The 19,551-nt window shown below is 46.1% G+C and overlaps 2 protein-coding genes across 3 annotated transcripts; both read right to left on the bottom strand.

Annotated features, from left to right (window-relative positions):
* Nucleotides 1-4,817: 4,817 nt before the first annotated feature.
* LOC129324295 (zinc finger protein 24-like) lies at nt 4,818-5,131 on the bottom strand. Its single transcript, XM_054971464.1, has one exon. It carries the CDS (start codon nt 5,124-5,126, stop codon nt 4,878-4,880), a length of 249 nt encoding a protein of 82 aa, XP_054827439.1. The 5' UTR covers nt 5,127-5,131; the 3' UTR covers nt 4,818-4,877.
* A 376-nt stretch (nt 5,132-5,507) lies between these two features.
* LOC129324290 (zinc finger protein OZF-like) lies at nt 5,508-13,896 on the bottom strand. Of its 2 annotated transcripts, XM_054971459.1 has the most exons (6): nt 13,850-13,896; nt 11,764-12,254; nt 11,558-11,600; nt 8,640-9,943; nt 8,284-8,410; nt 5,508-6,922 (listed from the first exon to the last, which is right to left on the bottom strand). In XM_054971459.1, exons 4-6 carry the CDS (start codon nt 8,727-8,729, stop codon nt 5,532-5,534), a joined length of 1,608 nt encoding a protein of 535 aa, XP_054827434.1. In that variant the 5' UTR covers nt 8,730-9,943; nt 11,558-11,600; nt 11,764-12,254; nt 13,850-13,896; the 3' UTR covers nt 5,508-5,531. The 2 variants fall into 2 exon arrangements, with proteins under 2 accessions (XP_054827434.1, XP_054827435.1); XM_054971460.1 differs by lacking the exon at nt 13,850-13,896 and having other exon boundaries at nt 11,764-12,866.
* Between the last annotated feature and the right edge of the window lie 5,655 nt (nt 13,897-19,551).

The raw sequence follows: 19,551 nt of genomic DNA, 5'->3' as shown, positions 1-19,551 counted from the left end.
TTAACCACAGCTTCAGGCAGTGACCCAAGATCCCTACTGCATCCCACAGTGATTTGGATAGCAAGATATGCAGCTGGGAGAGCCAGTTTGGTGTAATGGTTAAGAGTGGCAAGATTCTAATCTGGACAACTGTGTTTGATTCCCCACTAATCCACTTGAAGCCAGCTGGGTGAGTCACAGCTCTCTTGGAGCTTTCTCAGCCCTACCCACCTCACAAGGTCATTGTTGTGAGGATAATAATAACACAGTTTGTAAACTGCTCTGAGTGTGGTATTAAGTTGTCCTGAAGGGCAGGAATTAAAACAAACGATGTTACTGTTGCTGTTGTTGTTCTTATTTGAATTATCCAAAACACAATCAACAATAAGCAGAGGTTACTGATTGGCCTTGTTAAGCTGATACAAGTTTCCACCGGAGACTTAAGGATCAACCAGATGTCAGCATAATATGTACGCTGTTCCATGTAGTGCCGTCTTTTTGCAGTTCTGTAGGTGTTATGTCAGAAAGCTATAGATTTTCCCTATGATTTGCAACGTTTTTCGAGATGGTTCTAAGTGCCCCGATGACAATGGAGACTACAATGGCATACTTCTTCCATAGTCGGGTGGTTTCTTTTGCCAGATCTCTATATTTAATCATTTTTGCTTGTTCTTTTTCTTTACCTCTGGCATCCTCAGGAATTACAACGTCAATTATCCAGACTCTTCGATTTTCCACGGCTGTTATGTCTGGTGTATTGAGTTCAAGGTAGTTGTTGTGGTGGTTGTTGTTATTAACTGCATACTGATGGCATCCAATTCCATAGTTACAAATGAGTTCTCCAAAAGGCTTTATATAGAGATCGAATAAGATGAGGGATAAGATTATGCCCAACTCCACAAGATTATTCCTACTCTGGAGATAGCTGGTCTCCAACAGCACCCCTTTAATTCCATTCCATCAGAAACAATTTAAAGCAGTTCAAGGTACATCCCTTGATACTGACATCTGCCTCAACAAGATAACATACTCTGCTGCAACAAAGAAGCATGGTATTTGTCTATATTCATGGACAGGACAACTAAAGATACCAGAAGGGTCTCTGTCCCATAGCCTGGCCTGTATTAACTCTAACATCTGCGACACCCCTTCATAACACACATACGTCAAAACACCCCCATTTTATAATAAACTGTCTTTCAACTATTTTAGGTGGGAATTGAACAAACCATTTCAGAAGGTGTAAAATATAGGCCAGTTTTAGCATAAAAACTTCAGATGCTAAAATTTGTCCTATTGATGTCTTTTTAGTGTGATGCATGGTTGCTCCCTTGCATGGACTCCATGACGCCTGGCGACAGGGCTTAAGACCGAAGCTGTTGACACAGTGGCAGCATTTCTTATTTAATAATTTTGGCAGTGAAGTATTTTACACCCATGCTTGCACATGGTTTAAGTCAGTTTACAAAACAATTCCAAATTAAAACCAATATAAAAGTGCTCCTTCCTCCCCCTGAACGTCCTTGAAAGTTGCCTGACTTTAACCCCCTCATAAACCTTGGCAGAAGCCCTTCTAGGTTTTCTCTCCTTTCTGAATTCTTTGATATGTGACAAGATGATTTTTTAAACGTGGAGATTCATTGATGGGAAGTAAGATGGCAGCTCTGAGCAAAGCACTTTTCACACTACACAAATGTATAAGGTTACTTCCTTGCTTGGAATTCTCTATGGGCAGTAAGATTTACATTCTGAAAAAAGTTCTTCCCACACTCCCCTGTGTGGCTTCGTTGATGAGCAATAAGGTGTGAACGTTGAGCAAAGCTCTTCCCACACACTGCACATTTCTGAGAAAAGTTCTTCGCACACTCCACACATTTATATGGTTTCTTCCATGTGGATTCGTTGATGGGTAGTAAGATATGCATTCTGAGCAAAGCTCTTCCCACACTCCAAGTATTTATAGGGCTTCTCCCCTGTGTGGCTTCGTCGATGAGCAATAAGGTGTGAACGTTGAGCAAAGCTCTTTCCACACACTCTGCACATTTCTATGGTTTCTCCCTGGTGTGGATTTGTTGATGGACAGTAAGCTTTGCATTCTGAGCAAAGCTCTTCCCACACTCTATGCATTTATATGGTTTCTCTCCTGTGTGGATTCGCTGATGGACAGTAAGTACATTCTTGTCAGCAAAGATCTTCCCACACTCCACACATTTATATGGTTTCTCTCCTGTGTGGATTCGTCGATGGACAGTAAGGTGAGAGCTCTGAGCACAGCTCTTTCCACACGCCATACATTTATATGGCTTCTCCCTTGCATGAGGGCTCTGTCCAAAAGTCTCGGATTAAGTCCTTGTTTGAACAGAATAATTTTTGTGGACTCCTCACACCTGGGGCACTTGGCAGCCAATTGTCGGAATTTCGTGATATAGTCTCTGGCTGACATGCTGCCCTGCTTAATGGCCTGCAAATCTGTTCGGGCCCTGGTTTCCTCTAAGGGGTCTTCATATTGTGCTCTAATAGCATCTACCAACCCCTGGAGAGTATCGAGTTCTGGGGCCCCGATATTATATAGTCCTACGTACCAGTCCGCTGCTTTCCCTTGTAAGCGGGAGCCGAGATGTTCAATTTGGCTGGCCTTGCTGCCGAAGAGGTGTCCCCACCGGTTGAAGAATTGCACGACTTGCACTAGAAAAAAGCCCAGTTTGGAGGGATCCCCATCAAAAGTGGCGTCCAGTTTCACCCAACCCATTGGGAGGTCTTGCCTCGGAGCCGGTGCTGGGTAGAAGTCCGCCGGAAGCATCAATGGCGCTTGAGGTATGGGGGGACCCGGTTGTGCTGGCGGTGCTGGTTGCGCTGGCGGCGGCATCACCGGTTGAGCCGGGGGTAGCGGCCTCGGCTGGGCTGGCGGTGGTGCTCTCGGCTGGGCTGGTGGCGGCAGTCTGGGTCGGGCAGGCGGCTGCAATCTCGGTCTGGCTGGTGGCAATGCCGGAGGTGCTGGCCGTAGCGGTTGAGGTGCTGGCAGTTGAGGTCGGTGCGGCGGAGTAATGATCGGCCGCTGAGGGGTGGGTTGGTGGGGTCGTAGTGGTGTAGGCCCCATCGGTTGGTTCGGAGGTGGTCTTACGGGCTGTTCCAGTGGCAAACGTATCGGCTGCAGCGGCGGGGTTAGTTGTGGTCGAAGCGGAAGGGGCCGCAGCGGCGAAGGCCGAATGGGTGGAAGGCCGCGCGGGCTTGCCCCTCCAGGTGTTGTTGTTCTGGGAAGCATCGGCTGGCCTTTTGGCGCTGGTAGACCATCTCCCGGAGGTTGCCCGACGGGAACAGTTTCGCGCGGTTGACCAGGGGCTCCCTCCCCGGATGGAGCCGCGGGTGCTCCCGCTTGGTCCGGCCGGACCGTTATAGGGGAAGTATGGGGGGGTATCACCGGTGTATCACTTGGCTTTTCCTCCCCTTCCGTAGGCCTCTCAACGGGGGTCTCGTCTGGCGGCACATCCCCTCCCGTGATAGGAGGTTCGATGGGAGTCTCACCGGATGGCACAACCGGGTGATCCCTTCTCGGTGGAGTTTCCCGCTGAGTGGGAAGTTCCTTGGGTTGTTCTCCCGATTCGCCAGGATAGGTGCCCCCCTCGCCGGTAGGTGACGACCGCTGCTGAACTTCCTCCATCGGATAGGAGATGACACTTTGAAGGGTAGCTATCTGTATCGCCATCTCTTCAGGAGACAGTCTTTCTCCTGCCCCCATTGAGGAAATTAAATGAATGGCGTGAGCCAAACTTTCTTCCATATCCATCAGCTTAGCTTCTAATTGTTGCATTCGACTTGGCCCTGGTTGTTCACTCAGGGAACCTTCATTCGCTGTACTCACCGGGGAGAAGGGGCCCCACGGAGGAGGGTCCCCTTGGACTATTCGCGACCTCGCGGCTAGAATTCCCTTGGCCATACCCGTCACGGCCGAGATGCTGGTATCTACCGCATAGGTGCGACCTTGTATCTGCTCCCAACTTTGTTCAGGGACTTCCGTTGGCTCTTTCCACGGAGCAAGTTCGGAATAATCCCAACTCAGGGCGCCACGGCGAGACGTGTCCCCCTCCATCTGCTCAAACGTCCTGTTCCAATATCGCCATGGTTGGCTGCTATCTAGTTCCGGGACGGTTTCTAGGCTTCGGCGCCCGTCCATCGAGACTCGTGGATGGAGTCCACCTGCCCGGCGCTCTCTGGTTTCTCGGGGTCTGGCTCCCCACTCCGACGGGGTGGGTACCGAGATCAAGGGGAGAGCGGTTGCTTTCGGCCTTGCCCCGAGGTTGCTTTCGGTCTCGTTCCGAGTACTGAAGTCGATGAGAGGCAGGGTAGAAGTGGAGGCTCCGGTTCCGTTCCCGGTTGCTCCCAGCTCCTGGGAGTCTTGGGTTTGCACCGGTTGATTGTCGGGAGACGCATACGGATCAAACAAAGGATCCCTGTCCGGGACAACCTTGGATTCCGCTGGGCCCGACTCAGACATGATTGGTAACAAAATGTCAGACTGTGGCTAGATAAGGTACTCTCTGCAAGATTCCCTTTAGAAGCAAGAATAAGTCCAATGTCTGGCAAAGGAAGCTTTATTGCAGAAAAGGTCCATTATAGTCCACTGTCCTGAATAGGAGACTCAGGATGGTACATGATCATTGTTACCAATGAAGAGCAAGCATAGGATACAGAGTAACAATACCCATCTGGAACAGCCTCCCCCCACAGTTCTCAAAACAACATCTTTCAGTCCTGGGAAGCTGCTCTCCTTCAAGGCCAATGCCTGGTGGAACGGTGTTAGACAAAACAGTCTCCTCTGGTGGGAATGCTGCCTGGGAACTGGTGCACCTGAGGAGAAAATACTTAAACACTAAAAGCATTAGAAAATGGAGTCAGTATAGTTAAGATATATACTGGACCTGACAAATTCGTCGATGGGCAGTAAGGAATGCATTCCGAACAAAGCTCTTCCCACACTCTGTGCATTTATATGGTTTATCCCCTGTGTGGATTCGCTGATGGACAGTAAGTACATTCTTGTCAGCAAAGATCTTCCCACACTCCACACATTTATATGGTTTCTCTCCTGTGTGGATTCGTCGATGGACAGTAAGGTGAGAGCTCTGAGCACAGCTCTTTCCACACGCCATACATTTATATGGCTTCTCCCTGTTGAAATAGTGTGTATTCAGCGTGACTGCACCAGCTTAAGGAGGATCCACAAAGAGTCCACACCTTGTTTGTTTAGTAAAGGTGTATAATACAATTTATTTATAGGTGGATTAAGAGCAATATATACAAGTTTACAGTCCAGAGAGACAAAGTGCTTCGCCTACACCTGGACTTGCAAGAAGCCCCAACCATACTGTACATGGTAGCTATTTATACATGTAGACACTCAATCAGATACATGCATGAGTTTAGCTGAGTCATTCACTTCATGGTCTCTTGACTCTTAAGTTAACCATCTGACTCTATGTCACCTGATGTGTCTACCTGTCATACTGATCGTTCTGATCTAAAGCCTCTGCACACTGGCTTTTGACACTTAGATATCAACACTCCCCTGTGTGGATTCGTTGATGGACAGTAAGTTGGGAGTTATGAGCAAAGCTCTTCCCGCACTCCACACATTTATATGGCTTCTCCCTGGTGTGGATCCGTTGATGGGAAGTGAGTATGCTGTTGTCAGAAAAATTCTTCCCACACTCGACACATTTATATGGTTTTTCTCTTGTGTGGATTCGTTGATGACCAGTAAGGTGTGAACGCCGGGGAAAGGTCTTTCCGCAATCCATGCACAGATATGGTTTCTCCCCTGTGTGGATTCGTTGATGGACAGTAAGTTGTCCACTCTGAGCAAAGCTCTTCCCACATTCCATGCACAGATATGGTTTCTCCCCTGTGTGGATTCGTTGATGGACAGTAAGTTTTCCTCTCTGAGCAAAGCTCTTCCCACATTCCATGCACAGATATGGTTTCTCCCCTGTGTGGATTCGTTGATGGACAGTAAGTTTTCCTCTCTGAGCAAAGCTCTTCCCACATTCCATGCATTTATATGGTTTCTCCCCTGTGTGGATTCGTTGATGGACAGTAAGCTCTGAAGTCCTGGCAAACATCTTCCCACATTCCATGCATTTATAGGGTTTCTCACCTGTGTGAATTTGTTGATGGGCAGTAAGTCCTGCATTCTGAGTAAAGCTCTTCCCACATTGCATGCATTTATACCGTTTCTGCCCTGTGTGGATTCGTTGATGGGAAGTAAGGTTGCCACTGTTTGTAAAACTCTTTCCACACTCCATGCATTTATATGGTTTCTCTGCTGTGTGGATTCGTTGATGAACAGTAAGTTGTCCTCTCTGAGCAAAGCTCTTCCCACATTCCATGCACAGATATGGTTTCTCCCCTGTGTGGATTCGTTGATGGACAGTAAGTCTTCCTCTCCGAGCAAAGCTCTTCCCACATTCCATGCATTTATACAGTTTCTGCCCTGTGTGGATTTGTTGATGGTAATTAAGGTAGGATCTCTGAGCAAAGCTTTTTCCACACTCCACACAGTTGTGTGGTTTCTCCCCTGTGTGGATTCGTTGATGGACAGTACGTTTTGAATTCCAAGCAAAGCTCTTCCCACAGTCCATGCACATATATGCTTTCTTCCCTGTGAAGATTTGTTGATGGGCAGTGAAGTCTCCATTCTGAGAAAAGCTCTTCCCACACTCTACATATTTATAGGACTTCTCTGGTATGTGCATACATCGATGGGAAGTAAGGTGTGAGCTTTCATCAAAGCACATTCCACACTTCACACATTTATATGGTTTCTCTCCTGTGTGGATTCGTCGATGGGATAATTCATCCCCCCTCTTCCAATTTGTCCCAGTGCCTCTCCTCTGCAGTTCCCCTTCCTGTGGTTCACCCTGAGGCTTTTGCTGGGTTCCATCAGCCTCTGGAATAAAGAGGAGACTGGTAAATGCTTAAAACAAAAGTAGAATCAAGGGGGAAAGGCCATTAACAACTCTTGATAACAAGAGGAATCACTTGGAGTCATATACTGTGAGGCATTAAGACTTGAGTATTCAGTGTTCATGAAGGGTAAACAGAAAAATATGGGTGAAAGGGCTCCAAAGGGTCATCAAGCAGAACCTCATGCACAAAGAAGGAAATTTACAGCGAATCCCATCTACTCCAGCAGTGACACCTGCCCTAAGTCCAGAGGAAGGCAAAAAAACCTCAGGGTCCCTGGCAAATTTGGCCAGAAGGGAAATTCTTTCCTGATCCCAAAACGGCTATCAACATTACTGGGAACCCTGAGCCCACTTATGGGGAGGGCAGAATATAAACTGGAAAAAAAATAAATAAAAATAAGATAGAGCCTGAGGAGGAGAGCACTGAATCATTTATTCCTGTTCCCCCTGCTCATGATCTCCTAAGGTCACACTGAGGCTGATTCCGCACACGTTGGATAATGCACTTTCAATGCACTTTGTGTGCATTTGTGTGCACTACTGCACACAAAAAATCCGTTCCAACTGATCTATAAAGAGGATTGGTAGTGCATTATCCAATGTGTGCGGAATCACTATGAGTCATAGAATCAGCACTGCTGACAGATAGCCATTGAGCCTCTACTGAAAAACTTCCAAAGAAGAAGAGCCCACCACCTGTTCCACTGAGGAAATGTTATGTCAGGAACATCTTCCTACTGTTTAGCCAACAACTCTTTTGCTTTCATTTAACCTGTTGTTTCTGGTCTGACTATCTGGGGCAACAGAAAATAACTCTGCTCCATCCTCTATGTGACAGCTATCATATCACCTCTCAGTCGCCTTCTCTCCAAGCTAAACATACCCACTCCTTCAAACCGTCCACATAGGACTTGATCTCCAGAACCTTCACCATCTTTGTTGGCCTACTTTGGACACATTCCAGTTTTTCAACATCCTTCTTAAACTGTGGTGCCCCAAACTGAACATAGTTCTCCAAGTGAGGTCTAAGCAAAGCAAAATCCAAATAATATTATCTTTGTTATTTAAAATGCTGGCTTCCTTGGTTGCACTGCAAGGCCCATTAGAAGACCCTGTTGATATCCCATGTAGTGTTCCTCTGAGTTTACAAACCACTATTTTAGCTTACAAATGAATAGTTGGGTAGTACACTAGATATGCAGAAGTCCCTCATTTGCCTGCATGTGGAGCCACCCCACTCATCTATTCAGAATCTCCATCTGAAGGGCCCTACGAGAGTCCTTCGTAAAAGGAGCGATTTCTGGCTTCAGCAGCTGGGAAGGAAGGGAAAGGGGGCCCTTACCCAGAGAGGCCACATTCTGAAAATTCTCCTCCATGACTTCCTTGTGAAGGCTTCTTTTTTCCGCATCCAGTAAAGCCCACTCCTCCTCAGTGAAATGAACAGACACCTCCTCGAAGCTTACCAGATGCTGAAAAGAGGAAAAAAGAAACTCCTCTATCTACTCAGACAATAGAACAAATCTTCCCCTTATGAAGTTGAAATGGCTATAAGTAGAAGCTTCTTTGCAGCATTCAAACTTCCAGCAGACCTTTCCCTTTTCCTTCTAACGAACGGACAGATAGAAGCCAATGAAAGGGGAGCAAGTTGTTCTTCCTAGGCTAGGGAAGGGTGGGTGGTACACAAAGTCCCACACTTACCTGCTCTGGCCACAGAGAAGTTGCATTGTCTCTGCTGCAGAGATCTGGCAAATATTTTATTGTTGGTTTCAAGGCCTCCCCTGGAAGCATCAAAAGATAATTGGAAGACAGTGAAAGGTTTTCAGGTATTTAGTATTTCAGTTCTTTGCGTGGGGAAAATAGATTCTCCTGGATTAAGCTCACAACTCCCCTTGCATGCTTATACAGGATAATTGTTTGATTCCAGACATTTAGAAAACTCTCTCTTGCTATTGTTATCAAAGACAAATACTGGCCTGTTTCTCCAACAGTATAGAATTCACAGAAATGTGAGGAACAGGCTGTTCGAACACCACTGATAGAATCGCAGCTACTGTAGCCAAGCCTCTCTTTGCAAGTGTGCAAGACAGGCACATAAGGAAAAACACAGGCATACAATTAGTGAAATAACACTGCCTACTTTGCTGGGCGGCGATTCTTTTGTCCATCTCCCAGAGCAGGTCATCCATCAGTTCCATGACCAAGCCTAAAACCAGACTGGATAGGATCTGATCTATTGGCCTCATCCTGAAAAGCTTGCAGTTCTCCACCAACCACGTGCTCTATCACCTTGCTCTAGAAAGGAACATTTGAGAGTCGTTGATTGAGAAATTCTGGGTCCTGTGTAGGCTTCCTTAGATGAGGGCAAAACACAGGTTGTGCAGTCTTGGTATCCCTGCAAGCCTAAATCCCAGCAAGTAGTGATCTGTCCATGAGAATGGGACCATCTTTAGTCTCCCCACCTTCACATCACCATCCTCCTGCCCAGAGCAAAACACCACATCGAGAGCATGAGTCCAGTACCACATATAAGACTACACTACAATCAAAAAATTGCGGAAGGGTTCCGCCCAAATCAGACACCAAGAAGGAAACCCTAGGAACCCACAGAAAAAACACTACAAGGTGTACAAATATATATCTCTATAATCATTGAAAACAACTTATATACAGTGAATACAATAATTAAACACGTTTCTATAATCAATGTAAACAACTTATATACAGTGAAAGCAATAAATACGTTGTTTCAATTGAATAGTCCTTGATGGAAAATATATCGAAATAGATTCCAACAGCTCAGCGGCTGATATGGCAAGAGGTTGCAAGACAGAAGCCTCCCCGTCTTCAACCAATAACATTCATCCTGGAAGCAATGGCTCAGAGGGCTGGAATGCACCCAAACGGTTGGCCGGGAGGTTGGCAACGAGCCCGCCAGCTTCCTACATAGCTCGTTTCGGCAGTTCTTCTTCACAGCCAATGTTATATTCAGCCAAAAATACCAACTGTAATGATACAAATGTTACAAGCCACTGTTCCTCAATATAACACAGTTACCTATTCGCAAATACCTATAGAAAATATACTGACATAATCGTATAATCTCATTCCACTAATCACCAGGACTGTATTTCCTACTCTTTGTCTGTGCAAAATGATAAAGCACGGGTACTCCCTCTTGGAGACCCATTCCTTAAATACGGGAATGGATACTGATTCCTTAAATACGGGAATGGATACTGTTAAGCTCTAAAGAAAAGACGCCCAATTTATTTCACTATTGAGACCCTTAGGGGCCAAGCTATCCATTCTAAATATCCATTTGGCTTCTGCCCTTAACAATTCCACCTTCCCACTACAACTGGATCTTATAACCTCTAATACAGAGTAGCTCAATTCCCGTTCGTTGTTGTGCTGGCGGAAAAATGCTCTACCAGAGGTGCTGTCATATTCTTAGTTCTAATTTTTGAAAGGTGCTCCTGTATACGCACCCTGATCGATCGCGTGGTGCTGCCTACATAATTTAAAGCGCACGAACATTTAATAATATAGACCACATTATCAGTGGAGCACATCGAGTAGCTATTAGAATACAATGGTCGCTTGGTCACCGGATGAATAAATGATGAAATGGGGACACATAGGTCACAGAGGTTGCAGTGACCGCAAGCAAAGTGTCCCCTAGGTAAGTTATGCTGGGTCTCTTTCTTATAGTAATCGGAATGAACAAGGAGATCCCCAAGATTTTTTGTGCGCCTATAGCCAATTTTTAGGGGAATTTCACAGCCCGATATGTCGTTCAAAATGTGCCAGTTCTTCTTAATGATGTTTACTATACCTCTCGAGAGATTGGAGTACTCAAGTGCCCATGTTAATCCCGGACCTCCTTTTTCTCTATTGTTGGTCAATTTCAACAATGACTCTCGAGGGACTGCATCTGCTCTACTTAAAGCACGTCTCACTACTTGGCTCGGATATCCCCTGGCAACAAATGCTTTACTCAGTCTCCTTGCCTCTCTCTTAAAGTCCCCCACTAGCGATGAATTGCGCTTAACGCGCAAAAACTGCCCATAAGGAATATTGCGCTTAAGCTGTGGTCTATGAAATGAGCTGTAATTTAAATAAACCGAACGATCAGTGGGCTTCCGATATGGCATTACACCTAATTTGTTATCTGCCACTTTATATACGACATCTAGGAATAGAACACTGTTGACACTGCCTTGTGGGGCTTTTTATTACCTGAGATAGGCCCATGGTTGCCATAGAGGCCTGAAAACCTGAACTGATCCCAACAAGGTAGCCTCTCGATGGATGTTGAAGTCCCCCAGAACAACTACAGCATAAGATTCCCTCAAGGCTTATAATTTTGTTCCTCTTCTTATTGGCCCCACACACCATCTTCCCAATTTTTAACATTAATTTACATTAATCATCATTTTTTCACATTCGGAGGCACCTTTCTTCTCAGCAGCATGACTGCTGACACAAAGGTGAGGTGAAGTGGACCTGAAATGTTTTTGTCGTATTTTTTTTATATGCAAACACAGGGGAATAAAAGCAGCCCACCTAAACTCAAAGAGGCCATCGAGTGGGTAGGACAGCCCTTCTGATCTTACCTAGAAAAGCTGCTCCGAGGCAACAGTTGATGCTTTCCTGCACCTGAAAGAGAAGCAGGGATCCCACAAAGGGGAAACTATTGAGAAAAAGAACCGTTTTACGATGGGGGTGGGGTCTGAAAAAGTTGGGGCCATCTGTATGGATTTTGACGATATCTCTGATCATATCCTGTGCCCCACATACTACCTAGAGGAATCCCTCTTACCTCCTGGTCTGGATTCTTGTCATCTGCGTGGCTCAGGAGGAACCCTTCTGCCAGGGCCACCGCCTGGGAACTGCTCTCCGGTCCACATTCCCTGACCCAGCTCTCTATCTTCGGGGGCAGGATGGTCAGGAACCGGTCCAGGATCACCAGGTCCAGGATCTCCTTCTTGCTGTGCCTTTCTGGCTTCAGCCACTGGAGGCAAAGGCGGTGGAGTTGGCTGCAGACCTTTCGGGGCCCTTCAGCCTCCTGGTAACGGAAGTGCCTGAAGTGGGGAAAATCCTCTCCCAGGCTCCTCTGCAAGGTTCCTTCCCACAGTTCCCTTCTGCTCCCATCCTCCATGGCATCAGGGCCTTTTCTTGATTCTGGACTGACTGAGTTTACTTCTCCCTTCATCCTCCCTTCCTCTCCAAACAGCCTCCACCTGCACCAGTGGATCGCCTTCCTCCTCTGCCAGATACTTTTTTCAAGGCAGCTGCTGGATCTATGATCTTCTGCAAAGAGTAGGTTACACACGCACGCAAACGAGAGGAAGCACAAAAATTGTCTCAATAAACAAATACTTTTGGCATACAAGGAAGCAAAGGCAAGTAGAGATTTTTCAGAGTTCGGTGGCTCATTTGAGAAACCCAAGACTGACACGTGACTCTGGAGGGCTTAAGAAAGGATCATTAAGCATGGATCAGATTGCTTGAGGTGTGCGTAATTTTAAAAGGACAGGCAAAATTCTAGAAGCCAAAGATCTTGCATTAGCAAAGGAAATCAAAGTGCGCCAGGCTACAGAAGTCACCTGCAAGACTGCAGATTTGTTTCCCGGGAAAAGGCGTGCTAGGTCTGCAGGCAGCATTCCGCCTTCAGTAAGCTATAGACGAATGAAGAGGGGAACCCTTCAAAAATGCAGGTTTACTATTCCAGAACAGCAAGAAAAATCAGGAAAGTCACGTGGGAATATGACTGCACTACAGCAGTGCCAGGCTTAGGGAAAGAATTACGGGACGGCGTCTCTATCATTGCCCCACCACAGCAGCTTTGCTCCTCTGAGCAGGGCCTTCTGCAGGTGCCAGACTGAAAATCAGCAAAATCTACACTTGTCCACTATTACTCAAATTGTTATACACGTGAAGACATAAGATTAGTCAAAGGCATCCCCTGCCCCCTTGCTGGCACAGACTAAACACATCACAGCTTAAAAACAAGAATTCAAGAATCCTCATGGATCCTCACCATTTTAACATGAGGTCCCCCAAAACTCACTATATCACTCAACAAGCCCATGGCCCTGTGAGTTTGGGGGACCCCATGGAAAAATCCCTAGGATCTATGAGGAGCTGTGTTTTGGAATCAAATTTTTGCATCAACACGTGGCTGCTTCTTGATCACGTATCTCCCTCTTTGGTCACAACTTACCAGGGCTGGCAGGGGTGGGGAAGGAGAGAGACTTTTTCTTTATGCTTACATAACACGGCCAGAATGTGTCTTCTCCTGTTGCCTACAGATGATGAACATGTAAAGAGGGCTTTTTACTCAGGCAATAGGGCTGGACAGTAATTCACAAATGTGTTGGTAAAGGGATGGGGACTGTAGTTTATACCACTGTGTAATGCCTTTTGCTGTAATAATGCTCCTATTAGATAGCTGCTACACATTGTTAATACGTTATATCCCTTGACTTATGTTTTGTTTCAACATTGTTTCGGCTCTGTGTCAGATTTCTGCTTCTTCAAATTTCAAATTTCTATTGCATTGTTTATTGAATGTCTCAGCAATTGATCATATTGGCTTGCACTGTGTAATCTGCCTCGAGTCTCATGAGAAAAGGCAGACTATAAATTATGTACAACAAATAAAATAAAATAAAGAGGTACCAAAAGAAAGGCTATTTTGCTAGAGGTTGCAGGCAAGAGCCCAACGCAGAGAAAAAACAGCAGGAGAAGCATCCCTTCTTGCAAGAAGGACTCCGCTCCACCCCCAGGGAAGAGGAGCTGCCAGAGAGCAGGAAGGAAAGCCCTGGGGGTCAATGGAGCCCTCTGGCTACTCAGGCCAATAGCAGGGAGGCATTTTGCAAAGGAAATATTTGTCCATTGCTTACCTCTTTTTAAAAAGTCCTCCAGTGCTGCCTCTCCTCCCCTTTTCCACTTAACACAGGAAGTGACTGAGGCAAGTCAGGTGACTTGCTTTCTCATGGCCTCTCTAGGAACCGAGACTCCTTCCCTTTAACTCTTAGCTTGACTCTCCAGACAGCACAAAGGACCCACTTGTGCATCTGCCCTGAACGAGGATGTATTTATTTTTACATTGAAACAAAATAAAGAGGCAATCATTAGAACCGCTCGAACTTCTGTACCATTTTGCAAAAGAAAACCTGACTCCGTTTCTGCCCCTGAATGGAAATCCAGGAATATTTGGGGAGGGGGGGAAAGAGAATTCCCCTCCCCACTTCACAGGCTGACCCCAGCCTCCCATGCATACATAAGGGGAAGTCTTGAAAGTGGCCATTCGCTCTGTTATATTTATTTATGTTTGTCATTTGTAGTCCGCCTTTCTCACTGAGACTCAAGGTGGATTCCACAGTATGAGATTAGTACAATCAATTTCAAGTACATTTCTCCCTCCTCCCTGGGGACTTCGAAAAAGCCAGTACTGGCCAGAACAGGCATTAAACAAATAGTGGTACTGCAAAAATCAGTGGGATGTGTTAAAGACACTGCAGAACAATATTTTAGAAATGAAAACACTGAAATATCACTAGTTTATTTTCCCTTTCCCTGCCTAAAAGGTCTTGGAATACCATGAAATTAAACAAATTTAAACAAATACCAGTAGGTTTGCCAAGTCCCCTGGCCTGAAATTTGGGGGGGGGGTGCTCCCATAGTCCTTACCTTGCCCCTGCCAGTCCCACCATGCACTCCCACTCCACCCCAACCCCGGGCAGGGCGGCCATGGCCCAAGGTAAGTGGATGCATGGCCAGAGGCCCTGCCCAAGAGCTCCCTGCCGTGGGGACTTTGCACACCAGGCAGGAGAGGGGGCACAAGGTGGTGGGGCAAGAGTGCACAGGGGGAAATGTACAAGATCTGGGGAATACTTTGCACTCACTCAGGGGAGAAGAGCGAACTTCAGAATGTCCGATCCACATCTATCACTCAAGTTGCTTTGCATGGTAGCTGACTCCAAGGTGGGCCAAGGGTGCACTGACAGGTAAGAAAGAGGAGAGGAATTGGCTCACCCAGCTTGCTGATTCTCACCCCCCCCCCAAGCGGGCTAACCACCCCAGTGGTTGAGGCTGGCCTAGGGAGGAGTGGGTGGAGCACGGTTACCCAGGTTCAATGAATTGCAGTTCCACACTTACCTTCTCTGGCCACAGAGAAGTTGCATTCTCCCTGCTGCAAAGATTTGGCAAATATTTTATCGTTGCCTTTAAGGCCTTCCCTGGAAGGATCAAAAGTTAATTGGAAGACAGTGAAAAGTTTTCAGATATTTATCATTTCAGTTCTTTGTGTGGGGAAAACAGATTCTCCTGAATCATGCTCACAACTACCCTTGCGTCGTTATATAGGATAATCATTTGATTTGAGACATTTACAAAACCCTCTCTTGCTATCATTATCAAAGACAAATACAAGTGAAGGACTGCATGATTAAATGGGCTAAAAAATTTGGATATAATATCCATATGGACCAATGGGAGAAAATGTGGCATTATGGTCTAAAATTTACATTACGTTCTAATTTGAAAGAGAATTTCTACAAGATGATGTATAGGTGGTACATGACCCCACAAAAATTAGCTGTTTAATGGGGTGTCAAATAAATGTTGGAAGTGTCAAAAAATGAAGGTTCCTTCTACCATATGTGGTGGACCTGCCCTGTTGCTAAAAAGTATTGGAAGCAACTATACCTAACAATGCAAAAAATATTAAAGAGTAACTTACAATTAAAGCCAGAGATGTGCCTATCGAGTTTAGTGAATATTTCAATGGAAAATTAATTTGGAATTTTGATTAGATACATAACAACAGCTGCAAGAATAACTTATGCACAATATTGGAAATCAAATAAACTTCCAACAGTAGATGAGCAGTTAGTGAAGATGTTGGAGATTGTGGGAATGGCAAAATTAACGGAGTTGCTGAGGGATAAAACAACAGCTAGTTTTGATAAGATCTGGAAACCTTTCACGGACTTTCTGTAAATGAGAAGTCAGAGCTAATGATCTGTGGATTTGAAAATTAGAGTTAGAAGGTTGGCAACAAATTAGAGGCTGAAATATGGGGGATAAAAATGCAGATATTTTCGCAGGAAAGTCGAAGTTATATGTTAAGATATGGGAATTACGGAAGAGTTATTGATTAAGTAACGAGCTTAAAGAAATTCTGTAAAATGTCCAAATGGTATGTCTCCCTCTATGTTTCCATTCATCTGTTTTTGTTTCTTTTTGTGAACTTTTGTTAGTCGTTTGTTGTAATAAAATAAACTTTAAAAAATCACAGGCCTGTTTCTCCAATAGTATAGAATTCACAGAAATGCAAGAAACAGGCCTTTCAAAACCCACTGATAGAATCGCAGCTACTGTAGCCAAGCCTCTCTTTGCAAGTGTGCAAGACAGGCACATAAGGAAAAACAGAGGTTTGCAATTGGTGAAATACCTCTGCCTACTGCCTATGCTGTGAGGGCAGCTGAGTAGGGGCTGCTCTCTGAGTAGCGGCCTGCATGCCAGGAAGCTGTTGCGGCCGTTGCCTCCCCAACCCAGAATGGCCTGTTGCAATGCCTCTGACCCCTCTGGACCAACACCTGCCCCCTTCAAGTTGGACAGCCCCTGAGGGGACATGCCCTCTGCCAGGCAGCTGGCTACACGAGTGTTGCCATACAACACAGGGTCATGTCCCAGGGTGCATGATAGGGAGGCGTCCCTGGGTGTCCCGATGGTGCACAACCCACCGGGTTCACCCCTTGCGCAAGGGAGTTCCTGGGCTCCATCCAAGCAATGGCATGAGACACTCAGAAGGTTAAAACCATCTTTATTGGGGTGGGAGCAGGGGTTGAGAGATGATCGTGGGGTGGAGTCCTCGGCCACAGCTCCCTGAGGGGCATCTTCTGCTGGATACTAGCGGAGCTTCTGCGTCCTCTGGGAGTATGCCAGAGGATGTTATAGAGCTATTGAGGGCATCCAAGACATCCTGGAAAGTCGGCTCCACTGGCAGCTGCTACTGCTTTCCTAGTGGTGTGATGCTGTGTCATCAGGGATGGCCCGGTGGGGACGAGGCAGTAAATCCTGGGCCTAAGGTGTGGTCGGCCACCTCCTAGGGGCAGTGTCAGCTGGCTGAGGACTGGGAGTCCTCCAGGGCCTCTGCCACCATGCCCTGGAAGCACCCAGTCCCCAGGAAGTGGAGGAAAAGCAGCATCTTCTGCAGCGGCGGGATTGCCCTGGGTACTGGGTCTTGGCCCCTGTAGCAGCGGGCCGAGCTCCTCGCACAGGGTCTGGATGGCTGCCCTGTCCAACTGGAAGCAATCCAGGCAGGTGCTCTCCCAGAAGGGGAGCGAGCCCCAGACAGAGGACTGATGTTAGGAAGTGCTTGCCCCTTTCCCCCTTCCAAGAACCCTGCAAGGGAGAATGCTGGAGTCTCTCTTTGTCACCACTAGTGTTAGCCAGGGTTTGGAGGGTGGAGGAAGGCAATGCCCCTTAACTTTATTACTACAAAACTGCAACTCTATGGTAAGACAGGTAAGACTAAGGTATAGTCTTCCCCCAACCCCCTTTTGCCACTCCTTTCATGAGATGCTCCGGGATTTCCACTTCAAGAAACATTCGTTATTTGGTTAGTTATTCTCATATTTACTCCTTTTTTAGACAGAATCGTTTTAATGAGATTTCTTAGGCATAAGGATTGAGTGTACTATTGTGCGTGCATATGCTTGCTCGTGTTATTGCATCTACCTTCATGTTCCTTTGCTCTGTAAATATTTTTTATTCGTTCCAGTGAAATTCTGTTCTATTCGCTTTGATCCAGTTCAATTCTGTGTTCTTGGCATTTAGCTGTGGGCATCTTCCCCCAGATCTGGGATAGCGATGTAAGGAGCCAGTGTGGCATAGTGGTTAGAGTGTTGGACCTAAGATCTGCCATGGACCAACTGGGTGACTTTGAGCCAGCCACACACACTCAGCCTAACCCCACAAGGAGAGGGGACTTACGGAAGTTACCTTGGGTCCCCGCTAGGGAAAAAGATTGGGGGTACGTGAAGTAGGTTAAGTTAGTAAGTAAATGGGGCTGTAATGATTCTGGTATACTTTGATCCCAGTGTTGCCAGTCAGCTACTTGCACTCGCTCAGGGGGGCATTTCTGAGGCCACAGTCCAGACACATGTACCCATCTGAGTACCCAGAGTGCTGGCTGACTCTGAGCCAGTCACATCCTCTCAACAGACCTACCACATGGGGTTGTTGTGGTTATAAACTGGAGGAGAGGAGAACAAAAGAATGAGAGCTCTTGCCATTGCTTCATCCGGTAGAGTTGCTGCTCTTTTGGCAGGAGACAGAATTGCTCACTCAGTAATCAAACTATTGTTAAATACAGTGAGTGGAGAAAGGCGGGCAGAGCTCGCAATTCTATTCATTTGTATTTATTTATTTATTTACATTATTTATATTCTCCCTTTCTCACTGAGACTCCAGGTGAATTACGCAGTGTGAGTCATTACGGTCAATTTCAAGGCATTTCAGTTCATATGTAATAAGTTATATACATGAAATTTGGAAAGATGTAAAACCTGCAGAAATCCAATGTAAAGAGAAACTGTTGAAACAATGCATATGTAATTCTAAGATGGACATATTAAGCAACATAGGGTCTAGCCATTAGGATCATAGTTACAGAAATAATAATACAGTCTATAGTTACTCCCTATGCCTTTACTGATGTATCTCTGAGAAACTTCCATAGCTCTGCTCCCGACCTGAGTTCGATCCTGGCGGAAGCCGGGTTAAAATAGCCAGCTCAAGGTTGACTCAGCCTTCCATGCTTCCGAGGTCGGTAAAATGAGTACCCCGGTTTCCTGGGGGTAAAGTGTAGATGACTGGGGAAGGCAATGGCAAACCACCCCATAACAAAAAGTATGTCAAGAAAACATCGTGATGTGACGTCCCCCTATGGGTCAGTAATGACTTGGTCCCTGTACAGGGGACTACCTTTACCTCCCATCTGAGCAGAAAACCCTCTTGCCAGAAGAGTGGGAGCTTTTCTAACCTCCTCTGGTAGGCCATTCCATAAAGCGGGGTCCACCTCAGAGAATGCACACGTACAGGCAGCTGTTGATTTTGCCCATGTTCAGATGAGTGAAGCTGCCTTGGTGGAACATAGGGAGAAAGGCAGTTCCATAGATATGCTGTACCAAGGCCATGGAGAGTTTGAATGTGATAGGCAATTCCTTGAATTGAGCCCAGTAACGGATAGGTAGCAAACGGAGCGATAGGAGAATGGGAGTAATAGTCATGCTTCTCTCAAATCCTGATAATAGAGTTCAGTCCCAAATGAAGTCTCCAAGTTAACTTAGAGGGGAGGCCTATGTAGAGTGCATTACAGTAGTCAAGTCTTGATGTTATCATGGTGTACGAAGCAGGGACTTGCAAACTCATTCTTTCGGCACTCAACAAAGTCACCTCAGATCCCTAGGCAGTAGGAAGGCCCCTCTTCTGTTTATTTCTGAGACTTTGCAGTTTCATGGTTCGTTTTTGGAGTTGTACCGAACTGCAAGTAGTGACTCCATACACAGGCTGAAACAAAATACCTTTTAGTTTA

The sequence above is a fragment of the Eublepharis macularius genome, chromosome 2 (genome assembly GCF_028583425.1).
Source record: "Eublepharis macularius isolate TG4126 chromosome 2, MPM_Emac_v1.0, whole genome shotgun sequence".
In the NCBI taxonomy this organism is placed as follows: domain Eukaryota; kingdom Metazoa; phylum Chordata; class Lepidosauria; order Squamata; family Eublepharidae; genus Eublepharis; species Eublepharis macularius.
This window is presented reverse-complemented; position numbering and strand designations above follow the sequence as displayed.

Coding starts and splice junctions, on each gene's coding strand:
- LOC129324295 (XM_054971464.1), bottom strand. CDS start 5,126: ATGGCGTGTGGAAAGAGCTGTGCTCAGAGCTCTCACCTTACTGTCCAT.
- LOC129324290 (XM_054971459.1), bottom strand. CDS start 8,729: ATGCTTCCAGGGGAGGCCTTGAAACCAACAATAAAATATTTGCCAGAT. Junction 8,411..8,639: donor CTTCTCTGTGGCCAGAGCAG/GTAAGTGTGGGA, acceptor TCCTCTTTTCAG/CATCTGGTAAGCTTCGAGGA. Junction 6,923..8,283: donor TCAGAATGTGGCCTCTCTGG/GTAAGGGCCCCC, acceptor TCTTTATTCCAG/AGGCTGATGGAACCCAGCAA.